Below are 20,196 nucleotides of genomic sequence, written 5' to 3'. Positions count from 1 at the left end.
AGTAAGTATAGACATATAGTATTATAGTAGTAATAGTAAGTATATACATATATTATTATAGTAAGTATAGACATATAGTATTATAGTAGTAATATTAAGTATAGAGGTATAGTATTATATTAGTAATATTAAGTATAGATGTATGGTATTATAGTAAGTATAGACATATAGTATTATAGTAGTAATATTAAGTATAGAGGTATATTATTATAGTAGTAATATTAAGTATAGATGTATAGTATTATAGTAAGTATAGACATATAGTATTACAGTAGTAATAGTAAGTATATAGGTATAGTATTATAGTAGTAATAGTAAGTATAGAGGTATAGTATTATAGTAGTAATATTAAGTATAGACATATAGTATTATAGTAGTAATAGTAAGTATAGACATATAGTATTATAGTAGTAATAGTAAGTATAGGATAGACGTATAGTATTATAGTAGTAATATTAAGTATAGGATAGACGTATAGTATTATAGTAGTAATAGTAAGTATAGACATATAGTATTATAGTAGTAATAGTAAGTATAGGATAGACGTATAGTATTATAGTAGCAATAGTAAGTATATACATATAGTATTATAGTAAGTATAGACATATAGTATTATAGTAGTAATAGTAAGTATAGAGGTATATTATTATAGTAGTAATATTAAGTATAGAGGTATAGTATTATAGTAAGTATAGACATATAGTATTATAGTAGTAATAGTAAGTATAGACATATAGTATTATAGTAAGTATAGACATATAGTATTATAGTAGTAATATTAAGTAAAGAGGTATAGTATTATAGTAGTAATATTAAGTATAGATATATAGTATTATAGTAAGTATAGACATATAGTATTATAGTAGTAATATTAAGTATAGAGGTATAGTATTATAGTAGTAATATTAAGTATAGATGTATAGTATTATAGTAAGTATAGACATATAGTATTATAGTAGTAATAGTAAGTATATAGGTATAGTATTATAGTAGTAATAGTAAGTATAGAGGTATAGTATTATAGTAGTAATAGTAAGTATAGACGTATAGTATTATAGTAGTAATAGTAAGTATATATGTATATTATTATAGTAGTACTCACCCCCCACAAGTTAATATTCTGCTCAAACTCCTTCTCTCCTTCAAAGATAATGTGGATGTTGAGCTGTGGAGGAAAATGGTGTAAATCAGGTTCCAGGGAGTTTACAGGGAGGTCAGGTAGTTAGTTATACCACTGGCCCTGTTAGTTATACCACTGGCCCTGTTAGTTATACCACTGGCCCTGTTAGTTATACCACTGGCCCTGTTAGTTATACCACTGGCCCTGTTAGTTATACCACTGGCCCTGTTAGTTATACCACTGGCCCTGTTAGTTATACCACTGGCCCTGTTAGTTATACCACTGGCCCTGTTAGTTATACCACTGGCCCTGTTAGTTATACCACTGGCCCTGTTAGTTATACCACTGGCCCTGTTAGTTATACCACTGGCCCTGTTAGTTATACCACTGGCCCTGTTAGTTATACCACTGGCCCTGTTAGTTATACCACTGGCCCTGTTAGTTATACCACTGGCCCTGTTAGTTATACCACTGGCCCTGTGTGTCTCAGCGTCCTGCTGTCAGGTAGTTAGTTATACCACTGGCCCTGTTAGTTATACCACTGGCCCTGTTAGTTATACCACTGGCCCTGTTAGTTATACCACTGGCCCTGTTAGTTATACCACTGGCCCTGTGTGTCTCAGTGTCCTGCTGTCAGGTAGTTAGTTATACCACTGGCCCTGTGTGTCTCAGCGTCCTGCTGTCAGGTAGTTAGTTATACCACTGGCCCTGTGTGTCTCAGCGTCCTGCTGTCAGGTAGTTAGTTATACCACTGGCCCTGTGTGTCTCAGCGTCCTGCTGTCAGGTAGTTAGTTATACCACTGGCCCTGTGTGTCTCAGTGTCCTGCTGTCAGGTAGTTAGTTATACCACTGGCCCTGTGTGTGTCTCAGTGTCCTGCTGTCAGGTAGTTAGTTATACCACTGGCCCTGTGTGTCTCAGCGTCCTGCTGTCAGGTAGTTAGTTATACCACTGGCCCTGTGTGTCTCAGTGTCCTGCTGTCAGGTAGTTAGTTATACCACTGGCCCTGTGTCTCAGCGTCCTGCTGTCAGGTAGTTAGTTATACCACTGGCCCTGTGTGTCTCAGCGTCCTGCTGTCAGGTAGTTAGTTATACCACTGGCCCTGTTAGTTATACCACTGGCCCTGTGTGTCTCAGCGTCCTGCTGTCAGGTAGTTAGTTATACCACTGGCCCTGTGTGTCTCAGCGTCCTGCTGTCAGGTAGTTAGTTATACCACTGGCCCTGTGTCTAAGCGTCCTGCTGTCAGGTAGTTAGTTATACCACTGGCCCTGTTAGTTATACCACTGGCCCTGTGTCTCAGCGTCCTGCTGTCAGGTAGTTAGTTATACCACTGGCCCTGTGTGTCTCAGCGTCCTGCTGTCAGGTAGTTAGTTATACCACTGGCCCTGTGTCCTGCTGTCAGGTAGTTAGTTATACCACTGGCCCTGTGTGTCTCAGCGTCCTGCTGTCAGGTAGTTAGTTATACCACTGGCCCTGTGTCTCAGTGTCCTGCTGTCAGGTAGTTAGTTATACCACTGGCCCTGTGTCTCAGTGTCCTGCTGTCAGGTAGTTAGTTATACCACTGGCCCTGTGTGTCTCAGTGTCCTGCTGTCAGGTAGTTAGTTATACCACTGGCCCTGTGTGTCTCAGCGTCCTGCTGTCAGGTAGTTAGTTATACCACTGGCCCTGTTAGTTATACCACTGGCCCTGTGTGTCTCAGCGTCCTGCTGTCAGGTAGTTAGTTATACCACTGGCCCTGTGTGTCTCAGTGTCCTGCTGTCAGGTAGTTAGTTATACCACTGGCCCTGTTAGTTATACCACTGGCCCTGTTAGTTATACCACTGGCCCTGTGTGTCTCAGTGTCCTGCTGTCAGGTAGTTAGTTATACCACTGGCCCTGTTAGTTATACCACTGGCCCTGTTAGTTATACCACTGGCCCTGTTAGTTATACCACTGGCCCTGTTAGTTATACCACTGGCCCTGTTAGTTATACCACTGGCCCTGTGTGTCTCAGTGTCCTGCTGTCAGGTAGTTAGTTATACCACTGGCCCTGTGTGTCTCAGTGTCCTGCTGTCAGGTAGTTAGTTATACCACTGGCCCTGTGTGTCTCAGCGTCCTGCTGTCAGGTAGTTAGTTATACCACTGGCCCTGTGTGTCTCAGCGTCCTGCTGTCAGGTAGTTAGTTATACAAATGGCCCTGTGTGTCTCAGCGTCCTGCTGTCAGGTAGTTAGTTATACCACTGGCCCTGTGTGTCTCAGTGTCCTGCTGTCAGGTAGTTAGTTATACCACTGGCCCTGTGTGTCTCAGTGTCCTGCTGTCAGGTAGTTAGTTATACCACTGGCCCTGTTAGTTATACCACTGGCCCTGTTAGTTATACCACTGGCCCTGTTAGTTATACCACTGGCCCTGTTAGTTATACCACTGGCCCTGTTAGTTATACCACTGGCCCTGTTAGTTATACCACTGGCCCTGTGTCTAAGCGTCCTGCTGTCAGGTAGTTAGTTATACCACTGGCCCTGTTAGTTATACCACTGGCCCTGTTAGTTATACCACTGGCCCTGTGTCTAAGCGTCCTGCTGTCAGGTAGTTAGTTATACCACTGGCCCTGTTAGTTATACCACTGGCCCTGTTAGTTATACCACTGGCCCTGTGTCTAAGCGTCCTGCTGTCAGGTAGTTAGTTATACCACTGGCCCTGTGTGTCTCAGTGTCCTGCTGTCAGGTAGTTAGTTATACCACTGGCCCTGTGTGTCTCAGCGTCCTGCTGTCAGGTAGTTAGTTATACCACTGGCCCTGTGTGTCTCAGCGTCCTGCTGTCAGGTAGTTAGTTATACCACTGGCCCTGTTAGTTATACCACTGGCCCTGTTAGTTATACCACTGGCCCTGTGTGTCTCAGCGTCCTGCTGTCAGGTAGTTAGTTATACAAATGGCCCTGTGTGTCTCAGCGTCCTGCTGTCAGGTAGTTAGTTATACCACTGGCCCTGTGTGTCTCAGCGTCCTGCTGTCAGGTAGTTAGTTATACCACTGGCCCTGTGTGTCTCAGCGTCCTGCTGTCAGGTAGTTAGTTATACCACTGGCCCTGTTAGTTATACCACTGGCCCTGTGTCTCAGCGTCCTGCTGTCAGGTAGTTAGTTATACCACTGGCCCTGTGTGTCTCAGCGTCCTGCTGTCAGGTAGTTAGTTATACCACTGGCCCTGTGTCCTGCTGTCAGGTAGTTAGTTATACCACTGGCCCTGTGTCCTGCTGTCAGGTAGTTAGTTATACCACTGGCCCTGTGTGTCTCAGCGTCCTGCTGTCAGGTAGTTAGTTATACCACTGGCCCTGTGTGTCTCAGCGTCCTGCTGTCAGGTAGTTAGTTATACCACTGGCCCTGTGTGTCTCAGCGTCCTGCTGTCAGGTAGTTAGTTATACCACTGGCCCTGTGTGTCTCAGCGTCCTGCTGTCAGGTAGTTAGTTATACCACTGGCCCTGTGTGTCTCAGCGTCCTGCTGTCAGGTAGTTAGTTATACCACTGGCCCTGTGTGTCTCAGTGTCCTGCTGTCAGGTAGTTAGTTATACCACTGGCCCTGTGTCTCAGCGTCCTGCTGTCAGGTAGTTAGTTATACCACTGGCCCTGTGTGTCTCAGCGTCCTGCTGTCAGGTAGTTAGTTATACCACTGGCCCTGTGTGTCTCAGTGTCCTGCTGTCAGGTAGTTAGTTATACCACTGGCCCTGTGTGTCTCAGTGTCCTGCTGTCAGGTAGTTAGTTATACCACTGGCCCTGTTAGTTATACCACTGGCCCTGTTAGTTATATCACTGGCCCTGTTAGTTATACCACTGGCCCTGTGTGTCTCAGTGTCCTGCTGTCAGGTAGTTAGTTATACCACTGGCCCTGTGTGTCTCAGTGTCCTGCTGTCAGGTAGTTAGTTATACCACTGGCCCTGTGTGTCTCAGTGTCCTGCTGTCAGGTAGTTAGTTATACCACTGGCCCTGTGTGTCTCAGTGTCCTGCTGTCAGGTAGTTAGTTATACCACTGGCCCTGTGTGTCTCAGTGTCCTGCTGTCAGGTAGTTAGTTATACCACTGGCCCTGTTAGTTATACCACTGGCCCTGTGTGTCTCAGTGTCCTGCTGTCAGGTAGTTAGTTATACCACTGGCCCTGTGTGTCTCAGCGTCCTGCTGTCAGGTAGTTAGTTATACCACTGGCCCTGTTAGTTATATCACTGGCCCTGTGTGTCTCAGCGTCCTGCTGTCAGGTAGTTAGTTATACCACTGGCCCTGTGTGTCTCAGCGTCCTGCTGTCAGGTAGTTAGTTATACCACTGGCCCTGTTAGTTATACCACTGGCCCTGTGTGTCTCAGTGTCCTGCTGTCAGGTAGTTAGTTATACCACTGGCCCTGTGTGTCTCAGTGTCCTGCTGTCAGGTAGTTAGTTATACCACTGGCCCTGTGTGTCTCAGCGTCCTGCTGTCAGGTAGTTAGTTATACCACTGGCCCTGTGTGTCTCAGCGTCCTGCTGTCAGGTAGTTAGTTATACCACTGGCCCTGTTAGTTATACCACTGGCCCTGTGTGTCTCAGTGTCCTGCTGTCAGGTAGTTAGTTATACCACTGGCCCTGTGTGTGTGTGTGTGTGTGTGTGTGTGTGTGTGTGTGTGTGTGTGTGTGTGTGTGTGTGTGTGTGTGTGTGTGTGCGTGTGTGTGTGTGTGTGTGTGTGTGATAGGCAACATTGCCACAGGGGATGAGGGGACATGTCCCCCCAATATTCAAACAGGTGGTGAAGTTAGGTAACATTACCTCCTCCACACTGATTCTCAACACGGGGGCCCTACAAGGGTGCGTCCTCAGTCCCCTCCTGTATTCCCTGTGTCCTCAGTCCCCTCCTGTATTCACTGTATACCCACGACTGCGTGGCCTCACACAGTTCCAACTCCATTATCAAGTTCCTGATGACACGACAGTAGTAGGCCTGATCACCAACAACGATGAGATGGCCTACAGAGAGGAGGGAGGCACTCTGACGGCGTGGTGCCAGGTAAACAACCTCTCCCTCAACGATGAGACGGCCTACAGAGAGGAGGTAGGCCCTCTGACGGCGTGGTGCCAGGTAAACAACCTCTCCCTCAACGTCAGAAAAACAAAAAGGAGCTTATTGTGGACTTCAGGAGGAACCAGGCTGGACACGCCCCCATCCTCATCAACGGGCCGCCGTGGAGACGGTCAATAACTTCCAATTCCTCTGCGTACACATCTCAGAGAAGCTGAAATGGTCTAACCACACGGTCACCGTAATAATAATAATAATAATAATAATAATAATAATAATAATAATAATAACCACACGGTCACCGTAATAATAATAATAATATGCCATTTAGCAGATGCTTTTATCCAAAGCGACTTACAGTCATGCGTGCATACATTTTTACGTATGGGTGGTCCCGGGGATCGAACCCGCTACCCTGGCGTTACAAGCGCCATGCTCTACCAATTGAGTTACAGAGGACCACATCCAGAGCGACTTCCAATTAGTGAGTGCATACATTTTTCATACTGGGCCCCCTGTGGGAATCGAACCCACAACCCTGGCGTTGCAAGCGCCGTGCTCTACCAGCTGAGCTACAGGAGGGCCAATAGTGAAGAAGGCACGACACTCAGGAGGCTGAAGAAATTCGGCCTGTCCCCGAGGGCCCTCAGTGTTCTAGAGGAGCACCGTCGAGAGCATACTGTCGGACTGCATCACAGCCGGGTACGGCAGCTGGTTTTGGACGGAAGCTGCAGAGATCGGTAAGAAAATGGCACTTCTGCAGCCAAATATCTTATTCAATCAATCAGCCAATATCTTGTTAGTCAATCTTGTTTAGATTTTAAGCATTAAATGGCCTGGTTTGATGGTGCATTGATCAGTTATACAGTTTAAATACATTATTTTTGCGCTTTTGCCCAAAGTCGACCTTCAAAGTAACTTTCCAGAATTCTATGAAATATGACCTATAATTAAATTGCAATATGAGTGAAATTGGTTTCCTTCCAAAAAATTGTAATTAAAAATGATTCAAAAGCAACTTTTCTGTGTTGGAATGGTGTGGGCGTACCCCAACAACAGAACGGTGTGGGCGTACCCCAACAACAGAAAGGTGTGGGGGCGTACCCCAACAACAGAAAGGTGTGGGGGCGTACCCCAACAACAGAAAGGTGTGGGGGCGTACCCCAACAACAGAAAGGTGTGGGGGCGTACCCCAACAACAGAACGGGGTGGGCGTACCCCAACAACAGAACGGTGTGGGCGTACCCCAACAACAGAACGGTGTGGGCGTACCCCAACAACAGAACGGTGTGGGCGTACCCCAACAACAGAACGGTGTGGGCGTACCCCAACAACAGAACGGGGTGGGCGTACCCCAACAACAGAAAGGTGTGGGCGTACCCCAACAACAGAAAGGTGTGGGGGCGTACCCCAACAACAGAAAGGTGTGGGCGTACCCCAACAACAGAACGGTGTGGGCGTACCCCAACAACAGAACGGTGTGGGCGTACCCCAACAACAGAACGGGGTGGGCGTACCCCAACAACAGAAAGGTGTGGGGGCGTACCCCAACAACAGAAAGGTGTGGGGGCGTACCCCAACAACAGAAAGGTGTGGGGGCGTACCCCAACAACAGAAAGGTGTGGGCGTACCCCAACAACAGAACGGTGTGGGCGTACCCCAACAACAGAACGGTGTGGGCGTACCCCAACAACAGAAAGGTGTGGGCGTACCCCAACAACAGAAAGGTGTGGGGGCGTACCCCAACAACAGAAAGGTGTGGGGGCGTACCCCAACAACAGAAAGGTGTGGGGGCGTACCCCAACAACAGAAAGGTGTGGGGGCGTACCCCAACAACAGAATGGTGTGGGGAAAGGTGTGGGGGCGTACCCCAACAACAGAATGGTGTGGGCGTACCCCAACAACAGAATGGTGTGGCCGAAAACCAGTCATAAAAAATATTAATGTGAGTAGCTGATTGGGCAGCTCATATTCCTCAACAGAATTATTAGTATTTTCTTTCTTTATTTTTATTGTCCAGCCCATATATTTGGCCTCACAATTAAGTGTTTTACCATATTATTTTCATAAATACTTGCATTCATGAGTTGCATTGGCAAATTGTTTGCTCACAGGGAAATTAATATCCAACTAGTTTTACCCTCCATATAGCCCTCCATATAGCCCTCCATATAGCCCTCCATATACCCCTCCATATAGCCCTCCATTTACCCTCCATATAGCCCTCCATATAGCCCTCCATATAGCCCTCCATATAGCCCTCCATATAGCCCTCCATTTACCCTCCATATAGCCCTCCATTTACCCTCCATATAGCCCTCCATTTACCCTCCATATAGCCCTCCATTTACCCTCCATATAGCCCTCCATTTACCCTCCATATAGCCCTCCATATAGCCCTCCATTTACCCTCCATATAGCCCTCCATATAGCCCTCCATATAGCCCTCCATTTACCCTCCATATAGCCCTCCATATAGCCCTCCATATAGCCCTCCATTTACCCTCCATATAGCCCTCCATTTACCCTCCATATAGCCCTCCATATAGCCCTCCATTTACCCTCCATATAGCCCTCCATTTACCCTCCATATAGCCCTCCATTTACCCTCCATATAGCCCTCCATATAGCCCTCCATATAGCCCTCCATATAGCCCTCCATTTACCCTCCATATAGCCCTCCATTTACCCTCCATATAGCCCTCCATATAGCCCTCCATTTACCCTCCATATAGCCCTCCATATAGCCCTCCATATAGCCCTCCATATAGCCCTCCATATAGCCCTCCATATAGCCCTCCATTTACCCTCCATATAGCCCTCCATATAGCCCTCCATATAGCCCTCCATTTACCCTCCATATAGCCCTCCATTTACCCTCCATATAGCCCTCCATATAGCCCTCCATTTACCCTCCATATAGCCCTCCATATAGCCCTCCATATAGCCCTCCATTTACCCTCCATTTACCCTCCATATAGCCCTCCATTTACCCTCCATATACCCCTCCATATAGCCCTCCATTTACCCTCCATATACCCCTCCATATAGCCCTCCATATAGCCCTCCATTTACCCTCCATTTACCCTCCATATAGCCCTCCATTTACCCTCCATATAGCCCTCCATATAGCCCTCCATTTACCCTCCATATACCCTCCATATACCCCTCCATATAGCCCTCCATTTACCCTCCATATACCCCTCCATATACCCTCCATATAGCCCTCCATATAGCCCTCCATATAGCCCTCCATATAGCCCTCCATATAGCCCTCCATTTACCCTCCATATACCCCTCCATATAGCCCTCCATTTACCCTCCATATAGCCCTCCATATAGCCCTCCATTTACCCTCCATATACCCTCCATTTACCCTCCATATAGCCCTCCATATAGCCCTCCATATAGCCCTCCATATAGCCCTCCATATAGCCCTCCATTTACCCTCCATATAGCCCTCCATTTACCCTCCATATAGCCCTCCATATTGCCCTCCATTTACCCTCCATATAGCCCTCCATTTACCCTCCATATAGCCCTCCATATACCCCTCCATATAGCCCTCCATATAGCCCTCCATATAGCCCTCCATTTACCCTCCATATAGCCCTCCATTTACCCTCCATATAGCCCTCCATTTACCCTCCATATAGCCCTCCATTTATCCTCCATATAGCCCTCCATATAGCCCTCCATATAGCCCTCCATTTACCCTCCATATAGCCCTCCATTTACCCTCCATATAGCCCTCCATTTACCCTCCATATAGCCCTCCATTTACCCTCCATATAGCCCTCCATATAGCCCTCCATATAGCCCTCCATTTACCCTCCATATAGCCCTCCATATAGCCCTCCATTTACCCTCCATATAGCCCTCCATATAGCCCTCCATATAGCCCTCCATTTACCCTCCATATAGCCCTCCATTTACCCTCCATTTACCCTCCATATAGCCCTCCATTTACCCTCCATTTACCCTCCATTTACCCTCCATATAGCCCTCCATTTACCCTCCATATAGCCCTCCATTTACCCTCCATATAGCCCTCCATATACCCTCCATTTACCCTCCATATAGCCCTCCATATAGCCCTCCATTTACCCTCCATATAGCCCTCCATTTACCCTCCATATAGCCCTCCATATAGCCCTCCATATAGCCCTCTATTTACCCTCCATTTACCCTCCATATAGCCCTCCATTTACCCTCCATATAGCCCTCCATTTACCCTCCATATAGCCCTCCATATAGCCCTCCATATAGCCCTCCATATAGCCCTCCATATAGCCCTCCATTTACCCTCCATATAGCCCTCCATATAGCCCTCCATTTACCCTCCATATAGCCCTCCATTTACCCTCCATATAGCCCTCCATATAGCCCTCCATTTACCCTCCATATAGCCCTCCATATAGCCCTCCATTTACCCTCCATTTACCCTCCATATAGCCCTCCATTTACCCTCCATTTACCCTCCATATAGCCCTCCATATAGCCCTCCATTTACCCTCCATATAGCCCTCCATTTACCCTCCATTTACCCTCCATATAGCCCTCCATTTACCCTCCATATAGCCCTCCATATAGCCCTCCATTTACCCTCCATATAGCCCTCCATTTACCCTCCATATAGCCCTCCATTTACCCTCCATATAGCCCTCCATATAGCCCTCCATTTACCCTCCATATAGCCCTCCATATACCCCTCCATATAGCCCTCCATATAGCCCTTCATATAGCCCTCCATTTACCCTCCATATAGCCCTCCATTTACCCTCCATATACCCCTCCATATAGCCCTCCATTTACCCTCCATATAGCCCTCCATATAGCCCTCCATATAGCCCTCCATTTACCCTCCATATAGCCCTCCATATAGCCCTCCATTTACCCTCCATATAGCCCTCCATTTACCCTCCATATAGCCCTCCATATACCCTCCATATAGCCCTCCATATAGCCCTCCATTTACCCTCCATATAGCCCTCCATATAGCCCTCCATATAGCCCTCCATTTACCCTCCATATAGCCCTCCATATAGCCCTCCATTTACCCTCCATATAGCCCTCCATATAGCCCTCCATTTACCCTCCATATAGCCCTCCATTTACCCTCCATATAGCCCTCCATTTACCCTCCATATAGCCCTCCATTTACCCTCCATATAGCCCTCCATATAGCCCTCCATATAGCCCTCCATTTACCCTCCATATAGCCCTCCATTTACCCTCCATATAGCCCTCCATATAGCCCTCCATATAGCCTCCATATAGCCCTCCATATAGCCCTCCATTTACCCTCCATATAGCCCTCCATATAGCCCTCCATTTACCCTCCATATAGCCCTCCATTTACCCTCCATATAGCCCTCCATATAGCCCTCCATATAGCCCTCCATATAGCCCTCCATTTACCCTCCATATAGCCCTCCATTTACCCTCCATATAGCCCTCCATTTACCCTCCATATAGCCCTCCATTTACCCTCCATATAGCCCTCCATTTACCCTCCATATAGCCCTCCATATAGCCCTCCATTTACCCTCCATATAGCCCTCTATTTACCCTCCATATAGCCCTCCATATAGCCCTCCATATAGCCCTCCATTTACCCTCCATATAGCCCTCTATTTACCCTCCATATAGCCCTCCATTTACCCTCCATATAGCCCTCCATATAGCCCTCCATATAGCCCTCCATTTACCCTCCATATAGCCCTCTATTTACCCTCCATATAGCCCTCCATTTACCCTCCATTTACCCTCCATATAGCCCTCCATATAGCCCTCAAAATACCCCTCAATAAAGTATAGCCCTCAAAATACCCCTCCATAAAGTATAGCCCTCATATTGCCCTCAAAATAGCCCTCAATATACCTCTCCATAAAGTATAGCCCCCAAAATCCCACTACATATACCCCTCCATACAGTGCCTTGCCAAAGTATTCATCCCCCTTGGCGTATTTCCTATTATGTTGCATTACAACCTGTAACTTAAATGGATTTTTATTTGGATTTAATGTAATGGACATACACAAAATAGTCCAAATTAGTGAAGTGAAATGAAAAAAATAACTTGTAAAAAGAAATTCAAAGAAATATATAACAGAAAAGTGGTGCGTGAATGTATTCACCCCCTTTGCTATGAAGCCCCTAAATAAAGATCTGGTGCAACCTTTTACCTTCAGAAGTGGGGCCCTGTGTAGCTCAGTTGGTAGAGCATGGCGCTTGCAACGCCAGGGTTGTGGGTTCGTTTCCCACGGGGGGCCAGTATGAAAAATGTATGCACTCACTAACTGTAAGTCGCTCTGGATAAGAGCATTGCTAAATGACTAAAATGTAAATGTAGAAGTCACATAATGAGTTAAATAAAGTGTGCTTAGTGGTGTGCAATCTAAGTGTCACATGATCTGTCACATGATCTCAGTAAATATACACCTGTTCTGAAAGGCCCCAGAGTCTGCAACACCACTAAGCAAGGGGCACCACCAAGCAAGAGGCACCATGAAGACCAAGGAGCTCTCCAAACAGGTCAGGGACAAAGTTGTGGAGAAGTACAGATCAGGGATGGGTTATAAAAAAATATCAGAAACTTTGAACACCCCACGGAGCACCATTAAATCCGTTATTAAAAAATGGAGAGAATATGGCACCACAACAAACCTGCCAAGAGAGGGCCGCCCACCAAAACTCACGGACCAGGCAAGGAGGGCATTAATCAGAGAGGCAACAAAGAGACCAAAGATAACCCTGAAGGAGCTGCAAAGCTCCACAGCGGAGATTGGAGTATCTGTACATAGGACCACTTTAAGCCATACACTCCACAGTGCTGGGCTTTACGGAAGAGTGGCCAGAAAAAAGCCATTGCTTAAAGAAAAAAATAAGCAAACACGTTTGGTGTTCGCCAAAAGGCATGTTGGAGACTCCCCAAACATATGGAACAAGGTACTCTGGTCAGATGAGACTGAAATGTAGCTTTTTGGCCATCAAGGAAAATGTCTGGCGCAAACCCAACACCTTTCATCACCCCGAGAACACCATCCCCACAGTGAAGCATGGTGGTGGCAGCATCATGCTGTGGGGATGTTTTTCATCGGCAGGGACTGGGAAACTGGTCAGAATTGAAGGAATGATGGATGGCGCTAAATACAGGGAAATTCTTGAGAGAAACCTGTTTCAGTCTTCCAGAGATTTGAGACTGGGACGGAGTTTCACATTCCAGCAGGACAATGACCCTCAAAATACCCCTCCATGGCATAATAAGTCATGTCAAACTGTGTAGAATTGCAGGAAATGCGTTTTAAAATGTCCCCAAATAATTTTTGGGGAGGACCAGTCTACGGTTCTTCCCCCCTAATATCTACACCACAATTTAGTCCCTTGGTTTGTGTGTCTTACTGTGCAGCTGTTCACATCTACATAGCAGATTTCTGGTTGTGAGTTCTACCACTAACCCTGTGTGTGTCTGTGTGTGTGTCTGTGTGTGTGTGTGTCTGTGCGTGTGTGTGTCTGTGCGTGTGTGTGTCTGTGCGTGTGTGTGTCTGTCTGTCTGTCTGTCTGTCTGTGTGTGTCTGTGTGTGTGTGTGTGTGTCTGTGTGTGTGTCTGTGTGTGTGTCTGTGTGTGTGTGTCTGTGTGTGTGTGTCTGTGTGTGTGTGTGTGTGTGTGTGTGTGTCTGTGTGTGTGTCTGTGTCTCTGTGTGTGTGTCTGTGTGTGTGTGTGTGTGTGTGTGTGTGTGTGTCTGTGTGTTTGTTTAACTATACTTGTGAAGGTCCCCACAAGAACAGTACATTAACAAAAATTTGACCAACTGGAGACATTTTGTTAGTCCCCACAAGGTCAAATGATATTTCTAGGGGGTTTAGGCGTTAAAAGGTTAGTTTTAGGGTTAGGTTTTTGGTTAGGGAAAATAGGATTTTGAAGGTCAGTTGTAGAAGACTGTGTGTCTCACCATGCAGCTGTTTCCCTCCACATAACTGATGTCCGGTAGAGAGTTCTTGGCGTAGATGGAGATGATCACCTGACTTCCTGTCTGGTGCCAGTCAAACCTGCACGGAACCACCGTCTTACCCTACACAAACACACAGGGTCAGAATCACACACACACACACACACACACACACAAACACAAACACACAGGGTCAGAATCACACACACACACACACACAGACAGGGTCAGAATCACACACACACACACACACACACACACACACACAAACACAAACACACAGGGTCAGAATCACACACACACAAACACACACACACACACACACACACACACACACACACACAGGGTCAGAATCACACACACACACACACACACACACACACACACACACACACACACACAGGGTCAGAATCACACACACACACACACACACACACAAACACACAGGGTCAGAATCACACACACACACACACACACACACACACACCAACGTACACACGGACACACTAGAAGTGACTTCTAGGTTGTAAAACCATGGTTGGTCAGTTGTCCAACACCCTGTATTCCATTTCTCTGTCCAGTCTGAAACCAGAAGGTGGAGATATACACTCAGGGTGTGTCCCAATAATCTATTTTTCAACCAAAGTGTGCACTTGTTCACTTCCATTCATGGATTTCAAAAGGAAATGACTGGTATATGGAAACTCTTTCTAGCCAATGCCTTCATAAATCCAATGGGTTTAAATGTGTTGGGGAGTGGTGAACGAGGCACAGAAAGGAGAGATCATTGGACCTCAACCTCTAACATGCTCTCTGAACACACACACACACACACACACACACCCCGACCCACCGTGTCTTTCTTCTTCCAGAGGTGGTTGCCGCGGCTACAGCCCTCCTGTGAGAGGAACGTGTTGAAGTCTGACGTTTTCTTCTTGCAACAGCTCCAGTACTTCATACTGGGAGGACACATACATACAGACACACACACACACACACACACACACACACACACACACACACACACACACACACACACACACACACACACACAGACACAGAGAGACATACAAACACAGAGACACCAGAAACACACACACGGATTCAAGCACAAAACACACACACACACACAAACACAAATCAAGCACAACACACACACACACACACACGATTAACTAACAACAAATCTGAAGCCAAAAAAGCAGTCAGGAATATGTTATTGACATCTCTGTAGATTTGCAGAGTCATTAGCTAGTAAGCACAGCTAGTCATTAGCTAGTAAGAACAGCTAGTCACTAGCTAGTAAGCACAGCTAGTAATTAGCTAGTAAGCACAGCTAGTCATTAACTAGCATGCACAGCTAATCATTAGCTAGAAAGCACAGCTAATCATTAACTAGCAAGCACAGCTAGTCTTTAGCTAGTAAGCACAGCTAGTCATTAGCACAGCTAGTGGTCCTCTGTAGCTCAGCTGGTAGAGCACGGCGCTTGTAACGCCAAAGTAGTGGGTTCGATCCCCGGGACCACCCATACACAAAAAAAAATGTATGCACGCATGACTGTAAGTCGCTTTGGATAAAAGCGTCTGCTAAATGGCATATTATATTATATTATTAGATAGTCATTACCTAGTAAGCACAGCTCATCATTAGCTACTCATTAGTCAGTAATTAGCTAGCAAGCACAGTCATTAGCTACTCATTAACTAGCAAGCAGAGCTTGTCATTAGCTAATAAGCACAGCTAGTCGTTAGCTAGTAAGCACAGCTAGTCATTAGCTAGCAAGCACAGCTAATCATTAATTAGCAAGCACAGCTAGTCATTATCTAGTCATTAGCTAGAGTGTACAGCTAGTCATTAGCTAGTAAGCACAGCTGGTCATTAGCTAGCAAGCACAGTTAGTCATTAGCTACTCATTAACTAGCAAGCAGAGCTAGTCATTAGCTAGTCATTAGCTAATAAGCACAGCTAGTCGTTAACTAGCAAGCACAGCAAGTCATTAGCTAGTTATTAGCTAGCAAGCACAGTTAGTCATTAGCTAGTAAGCACTGCTCATCATTAGCTACTCATTAGTTAGTCATTAGCTAGCAAACACAGCTAGTCATTAGCTAGCAAGCACAGCTTTTTATTAGCTAGAAAACACAGCTAGTCATTAGCTAGTAAGCACAGCTAGTCATTAGCTAGTAAGCACAGCTAATCATTAGCTAGAGTGTACAGCTATTCATTAGCTAGTAAGCACAGCTAGTCATTAGCTAGTAAGCACAGCTAGTCATTAGCTAGCAATCACAGCTAATCATTAGCTAGCAAGCACAGCTAGACATTAGCTAGTCATTAGCTAGCAAGCACAGCTAGTCATTATCTAGTCATTAGCAGTCATTAGCTAGCAAGCAGTGAGTCATTAGCTAGTCATTAGCTAGTAAACACAGCTAATCATTAGCTAGTAAGCACAGGTAGTCATTAGCTAGTAAGCACAGCTAATCATTAGCTAGTACGCACAGCTAGTCATTAGCTAGTAAGCACAGCTAGTCATTAGCTATTAAGCACAGGTAGTCATTAGCTAGCAAACACAGTAACCAGTTGATCATTTAACTGCACGTTGTTGTTTTTTTGTTTCACGTTCCATTTGGGGACCATGTCAAATGTCTCCACTTAATACTCAGCAAACAGATATTGAGTGTGAAGTGTGTGGTGTTACAGCCGCAGACAGAAGATGATGCAACCTGTGTTGTGTGTGTGGTTGACGTACCCTTCATGGAAGATGGGTACTCCAGCGTGGAAAAGACACAGTTGGTCATTGCTGGCAGGGCCCTCAAAGCTCCGGGCACAGCCTCCATTCTTACACAGCGTCCCTACCTTAACCTCACCATCATCCTCCTCTGGAGAACAGACACAGGGAAGACTAGTTACTGTTATGCCCTGTACTGATGCAATGAAGACTAGTTACTGTTATGTACTGATGTAATGAAGACTGGTTACTGTTATGTCCTGATGTAATGAAGACTAGTTACTGTTATGTCCTGTACTGATGCAATGAAGACTAGTTACTGTTATGTACTGATGTAATGAAGACTGGTTACTGTTATGTACTGATGCAATGAAGACTAGTTACTGTTATGTCCTGATGTAATGAAGACTAGTTACTGTTATGCCCTGTACTGATGCAATGAAGACTAGTTACTGTTATGTACTGATGTAATGAAGACTGATTACTGTTATGTACTGATGCAATGAAGACTAGTTACTGTTATGTCCTGATGTAATGAAGACTAGTTACTGTTATGTCCTGATGTAATGAAGACTAGTTACTGTTATGTCCTGATGTAATGAAGACTAGTTACTGTTATGTCCTGATGTAATGAAGACTAGTTACTGTTATGTCCTGATGTAATGAAGACTAGTTACTGTTATGTCCTGATGTAATGAAGACTGGTTACTGTTATGTACTGATGTAATGAAGACTAGTTACTGTTACGTTCTGATGTAATGAAGACTAGTTACTGCTAAGTCCTGATGTAATGAAGACTAGTTAATGTCATGTACTGATGAAATGAAGACTAGTTACTGTTATGTCCTGTACTGATGCAATGAAGACTAGTTACTGTTATGTCCTGATATAATGAAGACTAGTTACTGTTATGTCCTGATGTAATGAAGACTAGTTACTGTTATGTACTGATGTAATGAAGACTGGTTACTGTTATGTACTGATGTAATGAAGACTAGTTACTGTTACGTTCTGATGTAATGAAGACTAGTTACTGCTAAGTCCTGATGTAATGAAGACTAGTTACTGTTATGTCCTGATGTAATGAAGACTAGTTAATGTCATGTACAGATGAAATGAAGACTAGTTACTGTTATGTCCTGTACTGATGCAATGAAGACTAGTTACTGTTATGTCCTGATATAATGAAGACTAGTTACTGCTAAGTCCTGATGTAATGAAGACTAGTTACTGTTATGTCCTGTACTGAGGTAATGAAGACTAGTTACTGTTATGTCCTGATGTAATGAAGACTAGTTACTGTTATGTCCTGTACTGATGTAATGAAGACTAGTTACTGTTATGTCCTGTACTGATGTAATGAAGACTAGTTACTGTTATGTCCTGATGTAATGAAGACTAGTTGCTGTTATGTCCTGATGTAATGAAGACTAGTTACTGTTATGTCCTGTACTGATGTAATGAAGCCTAGTTACTGTTATGTCCTGTACTGATGTAATGAAGCCTAGTTACTGTTATGTTCTGATGTAATGAAGACTAGTTACTGTTATGTCCTGATGTAATGAAGACTAGTTACTGTTATGTACTGATGTAATGAAGACTAGTTACTGTTATGTCCTGATGTAATGAAGACTGGTTACTGTTATGTCCTGATGTAATGAAGACTAGTTACTGTTATGTCCTGATGTAATGAAGACTAGTTACTGTTATGTCCTGATGTAATGAAGACTAGTTACTGTTATGTCCTGATGTAATGAAGACTAGTTACTGTTATGTCCTGATGTAATGAAGACTAGTTACTGTTATGTCCTGATGTAATGAAGACTGGTTACTGTCATGTCCTGTACTGATGTAATGAAGACTAGTTACTGTTATGTCCTGTACTGATGTAATGAAGACTAGTTACTGTTATGTCCTGATGTAATGAAGACTAGTTACTGTTATGTCCTGATGTAATGAAGACTAGTTACTGTTATGTACTGATGTAATGAAGACTGGTTACTGTCATGTCCTGTACTGATGCAATGAAGACTAGTTACTGTTATGTCCTGATGTAATGAAGACTAGTTACTGTTATGTCCTGATGTAATGAAGACTGGTTACTGTTATGTCCTGTACTGATGTAATGAAGACTAGTTACTGTTATGTTCTGATGTAATGAAGACTAGTTACTGTTATGTCCTGATGTAATGAAGACTGGTTACTGTTATGTCCTGATGTAATGAAGACTAGTTACTGTTATGTCCTGATGTAATGAAGACTAGTTACTGTTATGTTCTGATGTAATGAAGACTAGTTACTGTTATGTCCTGATGTAATGAAGACTAGTTACTGTTATGTCCTGATGTAATGAAGACTAGTTACTGTTATGTTCTGATGTAATGAAGACTAGTTACTGTTATGTCCTGATGTAATGAAGACTAGTTACTGTTATGTCCTGATGTAATGAAGACTAGTTACTGTTATGTCCTGATGTAATGAAGACTGGTTACTGTTATGTCCTGATGTAATGAAGACTGGTTACTGTTATGTCCTGTACTGATGTAATGAAGACTAGTTACTGTTATGTCCTGATGTAATGAAGACTAGTTACTGTAATGTCCTGATGTAATGAAGACTAGTTACTGTTATGTCCTGTACTGATGTAATGAAGACTAGTTACTGTTATGTCCTGATGTAATGAAGACTAGTTACTGTAATGTCCTGTACTGATGTAATGAAGACTAGTTACTGTTATGTTCTGATGTAATGAAGACTAGTTACTGTTATGTCCTGATGTAATGAAGACTAGTTACTGTTATGTCCTGATGTAATGAAGACTAGTTACTGTTATGTCCTGATGTAATGAAGACTAGTTACTGTTATGTCCTGATGTAATGAAGACTAGTTACTGTTATGTCCTGATGTAATGAAGACTAGTTACTGTTATGTACTGATGTAATGAAGACTGGTTACTGTTATGTACTGATGTAATGAAGACTAGTTACTGTTACGTTCTGATGTAATGAAGACTAGTTACTGCTAAGTCCTGATGTAATGAAGACTAGTTAATGTCATGTACTGATGAAATGAAGACTAGTTACTGTTATGTCCTGTACTGATGCAATGAAGACTAGTTACTGTTATGTCCTGATATAATGAAGACTAGTTACTGTTATGTCCTGATGTAATGAAGACTAGTTACTGTTATGTCCTGTACTGATGTAATGAAGACTAGTTACTGTTATGTCCTGTACTGATGTAATGAAGACTAGTTACTGTTATGTCCTGTACTGATGTAATGAAGACTACTTACTGTTATGTTCTGATGTAATGAAGACTAGTTACTGTTATGTCCTGATGTAATGAAGACTAGTTACTGTTATGTCCTGATGTAATGAAGACTGGTTACTGTTA

At 44.3% G+C, this 20,196-nt stretch overlaps 1 protein-coding gene and 1 long non-coding RNA gene across 2 annotated transcripts in view; one reads left to right on the top strand and one right to left on the bottom strand.

The window, feature by feature from the left end:
• Positions 1-20,196, bottom strand: part of LOC311099907 (cysteine and histidine-rich domain-containing protein 1-like) — a gene marked incomplete at its 3' end in the record, with an annotated part of 109,699 nt that overhangs the window by 64,995 nt on the left and 24,508 nt on the right. The window contains exons 6-9 of the mRNA XM_084140625.1: positions 16,822-16,951; positions 14,931-15,036; positions 14,081-14,200; positions 1,103-1,165 (exon numbers count right to left, since the gene is read on the bottom strand). Coding sequence (XP_083996751.1) covers positions 1,103-1,165; positions 14,081-14,200; positions 14,931-15,036; positions 16,822-16,951 — 419 coding nt within the window. The remainder of the gene's footprint in view (positions 1-1,102; positions 1,166-14,080; positions 14,201-14,930; positions 15,037-16,821; positions 16,952-20,196) is intronic.
• Positions 1,281-2,588, top strand: LOC311099634. Its single transcript, XR_014609741.1, has 3 exons — positions 1,281-2,317; positions 2,433-2,481; positions 2,521-2,588. It is a non-coding gene; the product is annotated as an uncharacterized lncRNA (long non-coding RNA).

Source organism: Coregonus lavaretus, assembly GCF_964263955.1.
Source record: "Coregonus lavaretus genome assembly, chromosome: 24".
Classification (NCBI taxonomy): Eukaryota; Metazoa; Chordata; class Actinopteri; order Salmoniformes; family Salmonidae; genus Coregonus; species Coregonus lavaretus.
The sequence above is the reverse complement of the archived record's forward strand: the minus strand, read 5'-3'. Positions and strand labels throughout refer to the sequence as shown.